Source organism: Tenebrio molitor, chromosome 1 (assembly GCF_963966145.1).
Source record: "Tenebrio molitor chromosome 1, icTenMoli1.1, whole genome shotgun sequence".
In the NCBI taxonomy this organism is placed as follows: domain Eukaryota; kingdom Metazoa; phylum Arthropoda; class Insecta; order Coleoptera; family Tenebrionidae; genus Tenebrio; species Tenebrio molitor.
In genome coordinates this window covers 14,017,956-14,037,189 of record NC_091046.1, presented here as the reverse complement: position 1 = coordinate 14,037,189, position 19,234 = coordinate 14,017,956, and the positions used below count along the sequence as shown (strand labels likewise).

Here is a 19,234-nt window from a genome sequence, read left to right as displayed (position 1 = left end):
CAAATTGGTTTTTTGCAACTTGAGTCAACTTTACATATTTATTTGGGGTAAATATGTTCCCCGAGATTTTTTCTATGACATTTTATTTAGAAGCGGTTTATGCAACCTGCACGCTTGGCTGTTTAATACGTTGTCGACTGAACTTTGTTTCGTTATACACAGAAACTTTCAAGGATATTCTTACTTCCTTGGCTGAACTGTCGAAGGAGATTCAGAACTGAAAAATTAATTCCGTAACATCTGAACCACAACTTTATTAATCTTTCAATTGTCTCTGAGTGAGGACTTTCACTTGCCATAAAATTTCAACCTATTCTACAAATATTTCCATTATCCTGGCAACAAAGATGCAAACATGTTGCAAAAAAAAAGTATATGTAATAAAAGTTGAAGCAAACAACAACATTACAATAATATTAATTGAGTAGATCTTGTTAAAAAATTTGAATGCCCTGTACCAATAACACTTGAACACTGCGGCCAACAAATCGCAGCTTCAATAAAAAGTGACATAAGTTCAAAACACAAAATTCCGTTTCACTTGGCATAGGTTATATTTTTTTACACTAAATCAATATTTAGAGATCAATTTTTATCTTTTACTCGAACAACGGATAAAAATTAATTATTTTGTACTGATGTCACTTGGAACCGTAATATGCACTTACACTGCTACTTACTACAAACCTTGTAATAATAAATATGGTATGTAATATGTTGAATATGGGTTGAACATAATTCCAATCTTGTTCGATGTATTACGTAAGTGAGATAACATTTAAATTATTTATATTTAACTAAATTTTATAAATCTACTCGTACATCTTCACTTTATTTATCTACATATTAAGTAATTAATATATCTGTGTATATAACATTATTATACAATATTTCAGTATTCTCAAATTCATCAATCAGTTCATTCTTCTTCAGATTCAAGATCATTACAAATTTGTATTACTTTATGTAAAAGAAATATTTTTAAGTACCTATGTGAGTGAATTACAATTGTAATAGAAAACTACACTGATCGCCCAAAAAAGCAGAGCATTCAGAAAAGATGATCGTATGAACTTGAAATTTTGGTGACAATTTGAGATTGAGTAAGACAAAGAATGATAACAATTTCAAAAAAAAAATAAAAATTAGAATTTGTCCTGTAGGTCTTCTGCCACGCAACCGTCCATCTGATTGCCATAGGCAAAATCGAGATTCATCACTAAAGATCATTTGGTGCCGTTCATCGATCCAATGCTCCCTCAGCGTACACCACTCGACCCTGGCAACTTGGTGCTATGATGCTAAGCCGTGTGAACGGATTCTGCGATAAATTGTTCGCATAGATACCTGTCTTTCCAAAACAGCCCTCCAAGTAGTCTCCACCGATCGAGTTGTCTCAAACGGGTTAACTGAAGCCAGTCGTCGAAGACTCCTTTCTTTCCGTTCATTCGTAATTCGTGGCCGACCACTACGTTTTCTACGCCTTTCCGAGCCTTCGTTGGACCAAGCCCTGCCCATGCTGGAATTATTGTAGAGTCACTTCGACTCAATCTTCTAGCCATTTCGCGAAAAGATAAACCAGCCTCATGCATTCCCACAATTCGACCCCTCTCAAAAGGAGTTAATTGATTGTAATGCTGATTACGACGAACGCGGGGCATGACAACGACACAAATAAAGGAAATCAACGTCTAAACTGTCACTAATCATTAACTTGGATACACACGGGACAAAAGAATGTACCTGTTTAAAGATTAAGTACCAGACAAAAAAAATCCAAGAAGTTCGTTGTTCATGATAAAATTTTAATCATTTATTCCCCATTTGAGGTGTATATGTTACGGTAAGAGTGCAAAAAGGGTCAATGTCCACATTCATCGGCTTATGTGTACATTAACCGGCAGAACCGGCCAATGTGCGTAAATTATTTTTTATATACACTTTGACCGGTAAATGTGTACCGTGTGCCAGGGAAATATTTATTCCAATTTAGTGAAATGGGGCAGGCTTCAGCAGGTTTATTTATCTAAAGTACTTACTTAAATAAAAATGCAATTCATACCAAGATGTTAATAGGTATATTATAGCTCTGTATAATGTATGTAATTAGATATAAAATATGGTTTATTAAAAAACAACAAAATAACAAATTAAAATAGAAAATAAACTAAACAATAATTTGTTAAAGAAAACCAAATTGCTATTTAGTCCTGATTGCGACAGGGATTACTACCGTGCATAGTACCAGTGAAGCTTTGCACTGGCACTTCTTTGTTTTGCATTTTCCCCTGCAACTGCGTTTCTTAAAATAAAACCTTGCCCACCCGTTAATGAATTGATTGATACAATTTGCCGGTTATTCTGCGTTGACTTTGGTCGTAGTAAATTTATATCCACATTTACCATCCGCCTCTGGTAAATGTGCACACAATTCATGTTTGAAAGGTGAATGTGCGAAAACGATGACTGAAAAAGATTGCTATGCACATTTACCAACGAAACCGGTCATTATGAATATTTACCGGTAAATGTTTACATGTAACATATACCACCAAAATTTCAAGTTCGTACGATCATCACCTCTCGGTGCTCTGCTTTTTTTGGCGCTCGGTGTATGTTTATAAACTAAAAACGAGTTGAAAATTTTATTGGATTTTATGTTTAAATTGTGGACAGTACTTAAATACAATGCAGTATATTATCCTATAAATACAAATTAAGTATTTTTTGAAATATGTATGTATGTTACGAGATATAAAGGAATTTCATTTAAAAAATAATATTCATCACAGTCCAAGATGTATTGTAATTAATTTCAAAAACGTATTTAGTGTTATTAAAAATAAATTTAATTCACTGTTATAGGTTGAAAAGATATTTTTGTAAGATGTGTCACGTTTTAATGCTTTTTACTTAGCAGTTAACATGCGTAATGCGTGTAATATTTATAACTAGTAACCAAACAGCGATTCATTTCCAAGAAAAAAGTAGGTATTCGTCTGGAGTAAAAAATAGCGATTCGATATCTTTACCTACCTTTGAAAAATTATATTATCGAAATATAAGTCCTAAAATAAACTGATATCTTATGAAATAGATGACATCATTTCATCAGGATTGATAGAGTGACGAAAAATTAAACACGAATTAAATAAATGCCTTCAATTCAAAACGTCTTATCTGCTTATTGCAGTTACGCATGATATTAAATATGCTTCTAGTCTAGTGGTGGACATGACAAACAATGTTTGCGTTAACCTTCCTTATAACGACAATAGTGATATTATGCACCCCTTTAGTGTGGTGGTATTTAACCTTGGCAAAATTTAGCAGTTTGAGCAAAGTACCTGGTCCCACTCCTTTACCAATAATTGGAAATAGCGGAGAAGTTGGCACAACAACTGTGGGTGAGTACCTACTTAAAAATTAAAAACCAAAATGGCTAAGTTATTGTCGTTCATAATTGTAAAAACAGGCGAACCAAATATACATAATTAATAGAACTTGCAAATCTTTTCAACTTAGGAAAAATATTTTCGCAAAATTCTTGCTTAAATAATTTATGTCAACTAACCCAACAGTTATTTACAATTCGAAGCAAGCCATGACCCTTGTTACTTTAGATAAAAATTAATTATCACAAAATTAAGTGTATCATAATCATAATATTACTTCAATTGTCTAAATTAGAAAAAAAATGCGTGTCTGTAGCTAATTTTAGAAATTCAAAAACAATAGGAAATAGTGCGATATCTTATTGGGAAAGTGTAAAAAAATTAACTAAAAATGAAAGTTACTTCTTATGCAACACAGAATACAATTGCAAAATCATGTTGACTAATCTAAGTCTACATAGATTCAACAATAAACAAGGCCTTGGGTTTTCAAAATTGTAATTTATGAACACTTCTCGAGAAGAACTTGAGAAAAAAAAAACATTACCTGTATGAAATTTGTTTGTATAAATATTATTTTACAGACCTGCTCAAGTCATTTATGCATTTAAATAAAAAATATGGGTCCGTAATGAAAATTTGGCTTGGGCCTCGATTGCATCTAATGATTACCAAACCCGAAGTTGTTGATTTCTTTTTAAACTCTAACGTCCATCTAAGTAAGTCGAATGGATATGATCTTTTTAAACCATGGCTTGGCGACGGTTTGCTAGTGAGCACAGGTAATTTAAAAACAAACTACCACAAAAAAAAAACCTGAATTGCGAAACTTTCAGGATCGAAATGGAAAACTCGTAGGAAGATGATAACCCCAACGTTTCATTTTAAGATTTTGGAAAAATTTCTAGAGTCGTCGTTCAATAAACAAATAAATATCCTATTAGATGTATTATTGAAAGAAGCATCAACGAGCGACAAATCTATAGAAATACACTCTATAATTAATTTATGTAGCTTGGACATTATTTGTGGTAAGGTCACATAAAAATTTAAAAAACTCATCATTATCAAAATGTTTAGAAACGGCGTTTGGAACTGAACTAAATGCTCAAGCAAAATGCAATCCGAAGTACGTGGAAGCTGTCACTGGATTTCTGGAAATATTTACCTTGAGGTTTTTCTCGGGGTGGTTAAGAAACCCTCTGATATTTCGATTTTCGGACAAATACAAACGATACGTTGAATATTTAGACATACTCCACGACTTCACAACCACCATTATTAAGAAAAGAAAAGAAGAATTCAAACTTTTGAAAGACAATCCAAAAATGAACGAGGAAGGAATAAAACGAAGAGCTGCACTTTTAGACATGTTACTTGAGGTTTCTGACAACGGAAAGAATTTAACAGATGAAGACATTCGAGAAGAAGTGGATACTTTCATGTTTGAAGTAAGGGTAACCTTCATCTCACGCATTCATCAAACTTATCAAAAACAAATTTAGGGACACGATACAACTACTACTTCCATTTGTTTTGTCTTGTACGCTATCGCACAAAATCCGGAAATACAACAAAAAGTCTATGAAGAATTAATAGCAGTACTAGGTCCTGATTACAAAAAGGAAATTAAATATGGCGATATTCAAGAACTGAAATATTTGGATATTGTTATCAAAGAAGCTCATCGATTATATCCTCCGGTACCCCTTATAGAAAGAAGTTTAGAAGAAGACTGCATAATAGGTAATTGAGCTTTACATAACGTTATTAAATTTAAAAATATTGAATTTCAGACGGAATTAAGATACCAAAAGATACCAACATTTCGATATTTTTGTATGGTATGAATTATTCGTCGGAAGTTTATCCCGACCCGCATATTTTTGATCCAGAAAGGTTTTTACCCGAAAAACAAGCGAAAAGGCACAATTTTGCATACATTCCTTTTAGTGCAGGCCCCAGAAACTGCATTGGTAGGTATTAGAAATAAAAATTTGTGATTAGTAATAGTGGTTATTACTAAATTAATGATTTTTAATAAGGACAAAAATTTGCTCTACTCGAATTGAAAGCTACAATTGCCAAACTGTTAAGATGTTTTGAGATTTCCCCAAATCCGAATATTCCACCGCAAATCGGAATGTGTTCCGTTCTAAAATCAAGAAATGGGATACACATGAACTTGAAAAGAAGGGATCAGTGAAAAGGAGGCACATGCAATTATATTTGTTTGTATTAACACTAATACTCATGTAATGCAAAATACGAGTAATCATATGTATAGTACACCCAGAACTCTAACGTTTTATGATAGGCAATACTAATAACAAGGGGATTAGTATTTGACACCTCCTAATGGGAAGAGGAGCACTTCGTCCAAGAGAGAGATTACCTGGTACCGTCTGCCGTCTTTCTAAATCCAGAGCCCCCAGGGTAAAGACCCACCCTTAAAGGTCTTTTTATTTACAATTCTTTGTTAAGCTGTTTAACTTCATAACGTTATTGCCTATCATAAAACGTTAGAGTTCTAGGAGTACTATACCTCGCATGAATAAAACCTTCTAAGTTGTAGAAAACAATATTTCGCCAATAAAGTTTGATTTTATAGTTATTTTTACAAGACAGCACACCAAAATGTAATGAAAGTTAACTTTCTTTGTTATTTAAAAAGCTTTGATCTGAGCTTGACAGCAATACTAAATTAAAAAATATCTACGAACGAAATGGTTTCATATAAAGTGGTTATGTCTGATGATGCAATATTACCGTGCAACACGAAGCAATTTTAATTAAATATTTTTCTTTATTTCCCCTTATTAAAAGATTTATTATCAGTGTTTTTATGTGGTATTGTATGAACACAAGCATGCAAAGTACATGGATTTTGAATGAGATGATAGTGCTTGGTAAGTTTCATTCAGATGCACTATTAGATTTTGCATTTTAATCAGAATGCCCACTACATCATGCGCATGTGATACGGTGTTAAGTACGCAATAACTCATACGAAACATAATTATACTATATTTTATAGAAGTTCAAATTTGTAATAAAGGTTGTAACAAATTTGTGGGCAGAATGTCCCAGAATATAATGGTAATGGAAAACACAAGAACATCACAATTTTATTAGGCATATTTTGAATTTATGCAAAACCTCTTTTAACATAAGATTTGATTATAATCAAACCTAGGTACCGAACAGAAAATGATTAACGCACAACTTGTTTTACATACCTCCCTGTTCGACGTGGGTGGTGTACCACTGCAGTACCAAATAATATCACACACATTCACAATCCTTAAAATGTCTTGCGAGAAATTCTTACAATCAATAAAAAAAACTCTGTAATGCAAGTTCACATCTTTCAGTATTGCCGCAAAATTCCTATTATCTGCACTTCATTATCTACACATGTGTGTATTTGTCTAGTAATAATCCCTGTTATAAGATAACACATCAATTATCAACCCTAGTTACAACTTCAGTTATCCTGCTGATAGCCGTTATCTTTTCTCATTACTACGTTTTCTGTGTCAGCCTGAAAAATTAATAAGGAAAGCTTGCCTAATTTAATTACCACGTTTTATTGTAGTCATTATGTAGATGTCGCATAGCATCACGTCATAGTTTAGAAAGTATAATGTAACTCAAGTTCAAGTCTAACCTAGATATTTGAATTTCCAATTTCAATAAAATAGCAATCTATATGTTACGTATAGCAAATTCGATACTGTGTCGCTTCGATAATTACAAATCCAGATTGAAAGTCCTTAGAATTCAATTTTCTGTAATACTTTAGAGCGGGATAAATTTCCGCTAAGAAGAAAAAACAAACCGGTAACTTCCAACTTCAGCCGAGTCTATGGGCCGGAACTCTGCGTGGAACAAGTTTAGATTAGAGGAAACGCTTGGATTCGATACACGAAGTCATTACACAAGAATCGTCTCGAGAGGGAAATGAACTTAACCATAAACACTTTGCCGAGTGACAGTAATAAAGCTATCGATCCAACAAACCAAAAGATGTTAGGCTCCCTTTTACCCTATATTTCGCCGCCTTATTCCGACGGCGGAGGCGTCTTGCAAATAAGGCAATCGGTCTAGTGCCTGATCGCACCACGGTCGTATCCTGGGTCCTGGACACAATTTGGGGGATTCAATTCACAGCGCCTTTGGGAAAACACATCTTAAAAATGGGAAGCGAAAATAGAAAATGTGCCAACCATCAATTTCTACGCGACATCTGATTATGTCAAAATGTAAAATTTCGCTTTGTTGATGAAGCTCCATTTAAAAAAATTAATTAACTTGTAGGCTGAGCATTTGGCATCGCTACAATATAAACCTAATATTTATTTATGTAGATGAAAGCTGTTAAAAAAATACCTTCTCATCCATCAATGTTGGTAGAATAATTAATTTTTAACAAACAAAATAAATACGAAGATGTAAAACCTCATCATTTTACAACAATAACAACTGTTTTTTGAAAATTCTTAGTTTTTGAACAAGATGCAAATTCTTCAGCGATTTTTAAGAAAAATCAAACAATTACGTTCACTATATTAATATCCTCCCCAAAGGTCAGAAGTTGTCTAATAAAATGCTGTAGATGAAAGAACAAAACGACGTACAACGGGGTGAAGAAAGTTAATGAATGTAAACAAAAGAAAGTTTCTGAACAAACGCTACGAAAGAACCAAACAAACGTAAAAAATGCAAATTTTTATTCGTACTTTTTACCCACATTTTATTAACTGGGTCATTTTGCAATGCACTTTTTCGTTACAGATTTTTTTTACGTATGTTGTAGTTGTAAAGGGTGTTAAAAGATGCAATTTTCAAAACGATCTCCAAAATTATTTATAAAAAAGTTCCAATAATTTATAATGTTCAGCTTTTTCTATTTTAATGTCCACTATTATAATGACACACGGTGCACTTATTTGTGAAACGACCAAAGGCATTTTTAAACTGTACTGTGCTATCTATTTTTAAGACATTTTTTCACAGTGTTATATAGTATGTATTTACACTTATAATGTCCGAAATTCTTTCAGATGTCGTAAAAAGCAAAAAAGAAGATCTTTATTTTTCTGTTAAAATATTGTTTCATATCATTTATGAAACCATAAATTTTTATATACAAAAAAAATTAAAACAACAGAACCTCACACCAATAACACCAATATGACACTTTTTAATAAATAATTTCCACAAGTTTACTCACCGACCATCTTGATATACATGGCGTTTTGTTCACTGATGTTGATTGAAACACCTTCAGTTTTCTGCAAATAAACGTCAAATAATTATTGCCAACACTCAGCTCAATTCCCAGATCAGTTATATGATTTTATCATACAAATTACAAAATATGATTTATGCGTATAAAATTAAAAGTATTCTACCTAGTGCTGTTTTGGTTTATGTGAAATTTAAAAACACGAGTAATAACATTCCTTAAATATGGGTTGCTGTCGCAATTTTGTACAATTTTCTGGTTTTTGATTATACGAACGGTCGTAACGATAAAAAGAAATCGGATATCCATTAAAATACCTACAATTAAAACCAAAAATTGTGTGTCATCTCATAATACATTTTTAGTTTAAGTAGGCATCGTGTATTTTTAAACACGCTGTGGCAAACAACTCGTTCTGATTTTATATCCAGCATTGGTTGTTTTCGTAATTTACATTACACGATGGTCCAGTGGCCCAAAAAAGGATGTACATTTCGTTAAAAGAAGGCAGTGTAGATTGCAAATAATTTAATTGTCACAGTAATAAAAAAAAAACGAAATACAAGCTTCGTTAATAAGGTCTGTAATAATTAAAATTAGTTGATTTGTTTCTCAAAGACCTCCTGGTGTCAAATGCATAAATTAATTGAGAGGATAATATTTTTAAATTTATCTGCCAATAAATCTTAATTAACAAGAACGTGGCCTTACTACTAATAATCGTTATTAACAAAGCTCAGTCAACATCACAAACTACGCAAAAAATTTGCCAACTGTCGTCAACATTGTTTACCAAGATCCGAATTTTTGAAACGTGTTACATGTTGTAGCTATAATGTGGAAGTATTTAATTAAACGCTTGGACAAAAAAATGCTCATAAATCTTCAATGCACTTAAAAAGAACAATATTTTTTAATTAATACGTTGAAATATACATCAATTTTATAACATGGGATAATGTCGTAAATCTTCACTAGTTAATGTCAATGAAAAATATTCTATTTTTGAGATGTAACGAAACTGAGGAGTTGTTTTCGTTCGCTTTTGCAATTTAACAAAACATTTTTCTACACTACAGTAACCTGAAAATGATAGATCAGTGTGACATCTTAAAACCACACGTTTTGTATTTCGGATCTAAAAATATGTACTAACCCGAATAAAAATATTTTTGTAGGATTCCTATTGGACTAAATACCGATATATCACATCCTAAATACTTGCTCATATTATCAAGTTTTTCACTTTAAAAATCAAATATTTAATTTCGGCTTATAAAATTGTGCTTTGCTCGTTTTTTTCCTTAGAACAGTTCCACGAGTGTAAGATAAATGCATAGTAAAAAATTTGTCTTGCCAGCATCTTTGCAGTATTCAGAGTAAATATTTAGACATGATGTTATATACAAATGAACAACAATTCTCCTCGTTATGAATGGAACAAAGATCTAGAGATAGAACTTCCTGCACCGTAATTTTATTTAAAATAATTCTTTTACGTCAGATTACGGAAAATTCTTTTATTGTTTCATAAATACACACATTCGTTCAGCGTTCAGGCAACACCAGCTTAAAAAACTCAATGTACCTACATGCAGTATGTATCTAACACAAACCCTTTTATAACATGCTATAAATTATACAGTTTATTTTGAAAGTCGCAAAAACAAAAAGATTGAACACACTCGACTGGCATTTATGTATATTAATAATATTTCTTGAAAGATGTGTTTTGATATTCCTTATTTTGTTAACATAAGAACATACAAGGAGTAGATACATTGTTACATGCAGATGTTTCAAGTAACGGATACAGACATCCAAATCATTAACTAGATTCATTGTGGTCACTACAACCCTACCGTAATATGTTTATTACTCTATTAGTGCGAGTAACTTTTGTAATAATCTGGTTTAAAGTACTGTGTACATGTTTAAAAAAAATCATCAAAGTACATAGTATCTTGTTTTTTTTCATTCATTTATAAAGTTTTTAATAGTTATTTACGAACCGACTGGGAAATAGTATATTCAAATATAAGTTGCAGAAGGCATCTATTCAAACACGAATTTGAAATTCCGAATCTTTTATACTGTTTTTTCTATTTTGGCGCTTTATACCATTTTATAAATAAAAAAAAGTGTGTGTGCGTAAGACCGCACGACAGAAGTGAAAACTTCTATGATGTTCGTTACTGATTTAAAGTAATATGTACCTATTGTATAAAAATATATCATTATGGATGATAGTACTCGGAGGAATAAGGAACAAGGCATAAATATAGTTATTTATGGTATAAGTGGGTTATTTAAGATATTACCCACGAGAGGTATTTGTAACCTACGAGGGCTTACCCGAGTAGGTTATTACCTCGAGTGGGTAGTACTTAATAACCCACGTATGCCATACAACGTTTTATCCAATATTCCAAAATTTTTAGATAATGACATTATTGATGAAATTCTGCTCCCGATGGGTTATGAACGTTAATAACCCACGGTGCTAATGGCAACGTGGGTTATGTATGTTATAACCCACGGTGCAAATGGCAACGTGGGTTAAAACAACAGACTAGTTATAGCCCAGTTTACTCAATTAAAACTAACTAGTAAAACACGATATTACTATTGAATGTTGGATAAATTAATATTATTTATTCACAACCGGTTAGTAACGTACAGCTTTTCTAACCTCTTAAAGGTTATAAAGTGAGCGATTACTCGTGTACACATCAACCGCTCAGTAATGGTGAAAAAAGGAGTCAGTAATGAGTCCTAAGCGGTCAGTAATGAAACCCATAACTGACCTGTGGTGGCGTTACTGTCGCACCAATCGCGAAAATCTCTGTACGTTTTTCTGGTATCGTAATTTGCCTTTCTCAGGTAAGAGAATGAGTGTTAATTTGTGGGCGCATTCCCGCAATTCTGGGAAGGGTACACTCTATTTTACTATCGCACAATTTGTTTGTTAAAAAATATGAGCAAATGTCAATTTGGTTTGACTTTTGTGAACTAAAATTTAATACAATCTCAACCGTGCGCGCCTACTAAGTTTTAAGATTTTGCCGAAATAAACGATAATATTATTATTTATATTTTATTATCATAATGTTGCTTGTTTTATTAAATGATTGATTGTGAATAAAATAGTATGCAAACCTCGGCGAAAGTCCATTCCTGTATCTCGAGAACTAGTTCACCTCGAGGGCAAGCCTCTCGGTAAACTATTGTTCTCTCGACAGGAATGGAACACTTTCCTACTCGGTATGTAATATACTAATAAATCCAATGCTGTTATCAAATAAACATAAAAAAATCTGTATTTTTCAATAGAATCTGCAAATACGTCCGCTTTTAGAAGTACACTCTGGCAAAATTTGTGAGGTTAGGTTTGGACGTTTAAGTTTTATTTTCTTGAAGATGATATTGAACACAACACAAGTTTTCGTAGCAATACCAATACCCTGTATTATGATAATTTGTCCATTTTCCTCTTCACATTTTGCTACACAAATTTTTCCAATAGATGAATTGTTGAGGCCATATAATAATTGAGAATTACGTATTGCAGCTTTATTTGTGATACCACATCTCGATCAACCTTTAAAGGGATTTGAAATCGAGCACTGACCACCAACTAATAAGATTCGTTAATTTGTGTGTAACTTTATTTATTTGTATTCAAAAAAATTCATAATAACTAATAAGTGTTCAAAATATCCTCCGTTTGCCCTAATACAAGCATTAGCATACCTTAGGACAGCAGAATTGGCATTTCTGCTAAATTCCCCACAAATAAAATGCATATCTGCATACTCCTCGGTAGAATATTCTGGCATTGTAAACGACCGTAATCTTTGCAGGCAACCGATAAAAATTAGATTAAGTCAAAGTGTAGACTTTGACAGTAGTCAATTTCGAATCGTTACCAAGCAATCATTTTTAAATTGAAACAAACACAAGATTTTTTCGTGAACAAAACAATATTTCAGCAGTCCCAAAACAGCAGGGAACAATTTTGCTTTCAGAAAACGGTTCAATTTATCCAAAAACGGAATAAAGGTTTTCGAGCACATTTTCTCTGCTAAACCCACCTTGAAATTTTTGGGAGACCATTCCCTAACACCCTGTATACAGTCACTCCATAAAGATGAATCAACCAACAAAACAGCGTTTAACAATTAAACATTTTATTATTTTAGTGAATTTTGTGATTTTAAGATAGCACCCTAGATTTTAACATTCGACTATACAAACCCAGTGCAATAATGCCACTTGAAAAAAATGAGTTTTTGACATTTTTAATTCGTTATGTTTAAAAAATCGCAGTAGGCATATGCGACTGAGCAGCTTTTTGAGTAAACACTCAGCAGATGCGGCAAACATTCAGAAATCAAATAGCGTCAATCATTTTAATTTATGTGCAACGATTTGGGGATCTACGTCAACTGGACGCGGTAAACTAGTCGCGCGAAAACTGGTCGCCGCAACCTGGACGCGCGACAATTGGACGCGACGAAAATTAAATATGTTCACACTCGTTAACAAAAGAAATGAAATAAAATAGAATTTACATGTTTATGTATTTATCATTATATTCCTGAAATGAATAATATGCTTTATTACACAAGAACCTTTTAATGCTCATTTTAAAAGGGTTCATTTGATATTTTGGTCCCCATGATATATGATATTTTGATTTGGACTGAATAGAATATGAGGTATTTGTAAAACTTGTATTTTATAGAAATATATTAAAATCATCCATAAACGCTACATAAAAATGTTATAAAAAAAAATTGGTATAAAATTAAAACCTAATAAAAAAGTTTAAGCAAATATAAACAAATTACAGTTGAAGTTGCAAATTATAAGCGATTCCACGTAGGTATTCCAGGTCTGTTGGCGTAATCAGCAACCACTCTCCTTAATCCCTAACAAGTATTATAAAATTCCAAAGAAAAAGAGAAAGTTTCCTAAAAGCTGTAACTTACATAATACCGAGCGATCATTTAAAAAATAAATCGAGTTTGCTTTGGAACCTATGCTATAGCATGGGTTGCCACAGGTAACACGCCGACTCGATTTATTTTTTAATTGATCGCACCGTATATATTATTGATACCTTTAATAAGGAATTTATGAAGTTAATTACTTCAAATATTGGGAAATAATTTCAATGCATGTCGCATGCATCCACCGTCCAATTGTCGCCCGCGTCTAATTATCGCATGCGTCCAATTGTCGCGCTTCCAATTGTCGCGCGTCCAGGTTGCCGCGACCAGTTTTCGGCGTCCAATTGACGTGACACCACGATATTTGGAAGGTACGAATTTTCAAAAGGACCCATCCTGCAATTCGAAATTCTGGTAAGCGCCACTGATAAAAAACGATGGCAGATGAGTAAAAACGACCTGTATACATTTGATTAATAATAATTTCGCATAGAATTCAAAAATTAAATCAAACTGGGTAGGTTCCGTTTAAAAAAACATAACTTTAGTGTTTTTATAATATCGAGACACACTGTATATATACCGCAATATTTTCCGAATATGCAGTAGAAGCGTAGCTATCATCTAGAAAAAAGAAAAAGTTGATACATATCTTTAATAACAAACAAGTTATGGAGCTTTTTCGCAACTACGGGACAACTGTATACAGGTATACAGTTACTCCTGCAGTTCTGCACTGAGGTCAGTCAGGTCACAACACAACGTACAATTTAAAATTGACAAGTGACGCACAGTTGATTGTTTTTAGCTCGCTCCGCTAAAAAACTCGACTCCCTTGATTTTGGCTTGCCGTGTCGTGCTGCGAATAATTTTCGCTGAGCTGCGAACGATTTTACCGTGTCGCATGAAACTAATTTACTGCCCGGGAATAAAGTGTATGTGGTGCGCCTAAAGAAGTTTTCACTTCAAAATGAAAATTTTAAATGTAGGGAATTTTGCGGTGGTTGGTGACATTTTTTATGTGGCATAATTTTAGCCGGCTGTGAAAAAAATTAATTTAAAACTCAGATTTTTTTTATTTTCGCATTTGATGTTTGGACACAGGCGCTAAATTGGGTGCAAAACAACTCAATATTTTTGGATTCAATCGTTAATCTAAAAAAAATAAAAACAAATACTACTCATCACCGCACTTTTCACCTAAAAAATGACAGTGGCAGCGAAAAAATTGACAGTTGCCAAGGAATTGATTCCACAGCATACGACCCTTCATTGACGATGTCAAATTCTATAATAAAATTAGTTTTGATTTTTCAAGAATTTAATATTTTGGTCAGCCGAAAAGTCTAATACAAATGTCGTACGAGAGGTATTTTCCGGCGCTCCAACTAATCAGGCACTCGGGTGCGCCATCGTGCCTGAAACTTGGCTCTCGTGCCGGAAAATTCACCTCCCGTACTCTAATGTAAATACAGGTCGACCAGAACAGCTTGGCGAGTGACGCAGTGGACTGAAATCCCTCCCACTAGCGGAGCGCACTTGTCTGTTGGGTCTGGACGTGTTTAGATCGTGTACAAACGGGCGAAAATAAGCGCTTCAAGCTTCAAGTAAACAGCATGTCCGGGCTGTTTTGAGCAGATTTGCTTCATTGAGTGTACCGTACCTACAACCTTGTCTTACAGAGACTCGTTCGTTTCCTCTTGTGCGCATCTCAGACGCCAAGCTATTCTGGTCAAGCTGTAACTATTCTTTCATTTTGTTCCATATTGTATTGAAAAATTTAATCACAAAAGTTCGAACATCAAAATATCTGATTTTGCAGGGAAGCTCTATTTTCAGCTGATGTCCAGCGGTATCAAAATCCTCTTTATCGTTGTTAGAGGATGAGTTTAGCTTTAAAGGTTCGTTAAGTCCGTAATTTAATTCTCGGGAAATTATACACTAGGGAACGATGACGCTAGTTTAATTCTCCAACATTAAATTGGCACGGAAGGAAAACTTGAGAGAATTGAGAAATCAGTGGTAGAGGTCCAGTATTAACCGTCAATGTATACTGAAACTACATCCGTTTTCACTCTTAAATATTAATTAAATGACTTCGAATTCTGATTTCTCTGAATTTATGTAGGTCACAATGTCAACAATACACATTATACAGCGAGAGATTGGTTGACATAAAAATCACTAAATTCTATGCAGAGATAGTAGTACCTACCTAGTACGCGCAAAATTTGAAATATATCCTTCAAGCAGTAACATTTTTTGCCCTGAATGCATTCTAGTGCATTTTGTAGTGTTGGATTACAAGCCTATAATTTAAAATTTCCCAATCTCTCGTTGGACGAAGTATATGTACTAATAAATACGTTCAATGTTGTTTTCCTTTTTCGTTCTTTCAATTTTGATTTATACATATACAGGGTGGAAACTTCAACTGCAATAAAATTCATAACTTGGAAATAGGCGATTTTTGTAAAAAATACCGAAACAGGTCAATTTTTATTTTTCCTTGCCCACATTTTGACGCATATGGTTTTTGCATATTTGGTCCCGGAAGTGCGCAACCACCCCCAACTTTTTTTTCAAACGTAAGGGTATATCAAGTGACACCTCGTTTGAAAGGCCAATTTGTAAGGAATACAACGCACTATTTGTTTCTTGAATATTTTCAAAGCCTACGTGCTAAAAAATAAAAACCAATTCTATAAGTTCAACACTATTTAATGCAACAAATGTTCAAAATGGGCACCTCTCAGTTTGACAGGTCGTGATAGTTGAAATCATTTTTCTAATGTGTCAAAATTCAAAACACTCAAATAGTCAAAACCTACAATGATACCACAATCATTTTGGAACATTTTGTACATTTAGGGCCAGTTTACAGAAGCGAAATTAAGTTAATCGTAATCAAATGCGGGATTAAATGAACACGTGATCAGATTGAACCAATCGAAGTTTTGGATTTGTGGGTTAATCGCGCATTAAAATTTAATTCGAATTAAATATTTAATTCTCTTTCTATAAACTGGCCCTTAGTATGTCAAAATTTAGCAACTAAAATTAACTACATATGTACATAACGGGTGTTTTTTAAATTTCGCGTCGAAGTAGGCGTTGAACTGTCGATTGTGAACGCACTGTACGGGCTACGGATCACGGATCAGCTGTTTAAATCTTACGCTTTTACACGAGTGGTGCGATCTCAATCGACTCTTCAACGCCTACTTTGACGCCAAATTAAAAAAAAAACACCCTTTATATTTTTTTAAATAACGTACATTTAGATAAGGATATTAAACGAAACGGAGAAGACGTACTTACGGTTTCATTCCTAATGCTGACTCGATTACAAATTTTCTTGATCACATTTATTGTCTAATGAGTAATGAGTTTAATGACTTATAATTCAACAATTTCTTGAAAATCAGCTATTTGAAACAGAAAGTGATGATAAGTTATATTTACGTAATTTCTGCGAAAAACATGGTCCATCCAAAAACGGTTCACTGCTTGTTACAATTGATCAACATCTAACCGTGATTAAAGAAATCTAACAATTTTTTAATTAGGAATAAGGAATTTTAATAGAAATTCCTCGGAGCCCAAGACTTACCCTGGTTCTCGATTTTCGCCAGGTCTCCTCAGCTATTATGTGACATATAATTTTTTATTTGGATTATTCATTCGTCATCATTTTTTTTTTTTTAGACAAACAAACATCAACGTGTGAGAAAATCTACAGCAACTCATCTCTAATTGGCTGTTTTAAAGTTTGTTTTACAGGTTAAATAAAACAATTTTTCAAATAAGCAAACTCACAGAATGCAGGTTGATATTGAATTTAAGCGGTGCAAGTTTTTTATAACTTAATATTAAAACCTGGTTCCAATAGATCTCTTATACGACAACACCAAAAATTATCGGATATTATAAAATCTATTAATTGAACCATCTTAAAACGTACATGTATCTTATCGTTATCTCTTTAAAATAGCTGGAACGACGACTCGAAATTTATTCCTGAAACTCCCTGAAAACATCAGTTGCAGTGGATCGAAACATAGTAAGAGCCAGCAAAACATTAACAATCATGGCAGCTCCTCAAATAAAAAGGGATTTAAACTTAAAACAAGTGTCTGTAACGACCATCTAACAAAGATAGGATAATGATAAAGGTCAATTAGAAAAACGTTCTGCAAAAAAAAAAACAGATTTCTAAAAAGAATAGCATCTTTTGCCACCGAACATGTCGACTGGCCAGCAGAAAAATGATAGTGTCTTGCTTAGTCATAAAACAAAAATAAATGTGTATATGGGGCACAACAAAAATAAATTTATATATGGGACAAAACAAAAATAAATTTAGATATGGATACATTCGAACACCAGTTAATGTCAGGTTTGATGTAACCTATACCATAAGACAACAAAATATCTATAAAAGAGGATCTATTATGATTTAGGAATGCATTGGGTAGAAAAAAGGATGCATGCCACCACATATAAGAAAGTAATGGAAAAAGAGATGCTACCATATGCAGAAGAAAACATACCGTTCTGCTTTATACACTACGTGCCAATAAAAACACCACACAGAAGGGAAGAAGTTACAAGATCGAAATTTTTACCAAATAGCTATCCACATCTTAGAAGTTGATGATAAAAACGACAGAACAAAAAAAAAACGTAAATATATTTTTTTTTAGAGTTATCCTGAAAAAGATAGGCACTGGTTATCAGTAATTTTTTAAACTGGATTGTTAAAATAACAGCGTTTTCAGCAAGTGTCCGACTTTGAAAGGGGGCGATGTCGGCATGCACGAAGAGGGTTTCTCATTCTGTTTGAACCGAAGTCATTCTGCGGTTCTTCGAGCATGGTCATCGGAGTGTGAAGAAGGCATTCAAAACTGCCGACCAGAAAGTGGACGTCCTTGAGGAATGAGCCAACGTGAAGATCGGCGTCTCCGTCAATTGGCTGTAAAAGATAGCTTTCGCCCTCCAGCTGCAATTGGAGTGGATTGGGTAAGGGACCTAAGACAAAGGGTGTCAAGCCGAACCATTTATCGACGTATTGCGTCTTCACTCCTACCGCCGAGTGGACGCCTTCTACTGACACAATTGCATAAAGCAGCCAGACTTCAATGGTGTCAAGAAAGGCAACAAATAGTTGGTTAATGAATGGGGTCGTTATGTTTAGTGACGAATCCACATTTTGTTTGTGGCAAAATGACCGGCTTGTAATGGTTAGAGGATTCCGTGGAGAGAGACGCAGTTTGGAGTTTACTGTACGAGGCCATGCCGGCATAACACCAGGTGTTAAAAGGTATGGGATTCTATTGGCATTGGGTATGGATCCCCTTTGGTCTTTATCGGAGGCAGATTAAAAGCGCATTGATATATCGATAGGATCTTAAAACCCGTTCTGTTACTGGAGTAGTTTTCCAGCAAGATAATGCCCGACCCGATATCGCACAAATTAGTAGGAACTTTCTGCAACAAACAGAGGTAGAAATTCTTTCTTGGCCAGCTCGTTCTTCAGATTTAAATCCCATGGAACATGTGTGGGATTTGACAGGTCGACGTTTAAGACGTTTGCTGAAGAAAACAAGCAAACAGTTTGGAGGAGCTGCGTC

General features: G+C 33.7%; 2 protein-coding genes across 10 annotated transcripts in view; one reads left to right on the top strand and one right to left on the bottom strand.

Moving 5' to 3' along the window:
- The window catches only part of LOC138122304 (uncharacterized), a 194,396-nt gene that overhangs the window by 66,054 nt on the left and 109,108 nt on the right, over positions 1-19,234 (bottom strand). For 8 of the 9 annotated variants that reach the window (XM_069036498.1, XM_069036494.1, XM_069036497.1 and 5 more), the window contains one exon: positions 8,632-8,692. The exons of the other annotated variant lie outside the window; for it this stretch is intronic. In XM_069036498.1, coding sequence (XP_068892599.1) covers positions 8,632-8,692 — 61 coding nt within the window. The remainder of the gene's footprint in view (positions 1-8,631; positions 8,693-19,234) is intronic. 9 annotated transcript variants of the gene reach the window in all.
- Positions 3,178-6,009, top strand: LOC138122310 (cytochrome P450 4d2-like). The gene is made up of 7 exons (XM_069036518.1): positions 3,178-3,407; positions 3,980-4,177; positions 4,232-4,426; positions 4,476-4,846; positions 4,901-5,141; positions 5,192-5,371; positions 5,441-6,009. Exons 1-7 carry the CDS (start codon positions 3,245-3,247, stop codon positions 5,599-5,601), a joined length of 1,509 nt encoding a protein of 502 aa, XP_068892619.1. The 5' UTR covers positions 3,178-3,244; the 3' UTR covers positions 5,602-6,009.

Bases quoted from the DNA above. Each gene is read 5' to 3' on its own strand.
- LOC138122310 (XM_069036518.1), top strand. From the start codon at position 3,245: ATGTTTGCGTTAACCTTCCTTATAACGACAATAGTGATATTATGCACC. The intron at 4,178-4,231 runs GTAATTTAAAAA...CGAAACTTTCAG, and splicing joins CGGTTTGCTAGTGAGCACAG to GATCGAAATGGAAAACTCGT. The intron at 5,372-5,440 runs GTAGGTATTAGA...ATTTTTAATAAG, and splicing joins AGGCCCCAGAAACTGCATTG to GACAAAAATTTGCTCTACTC.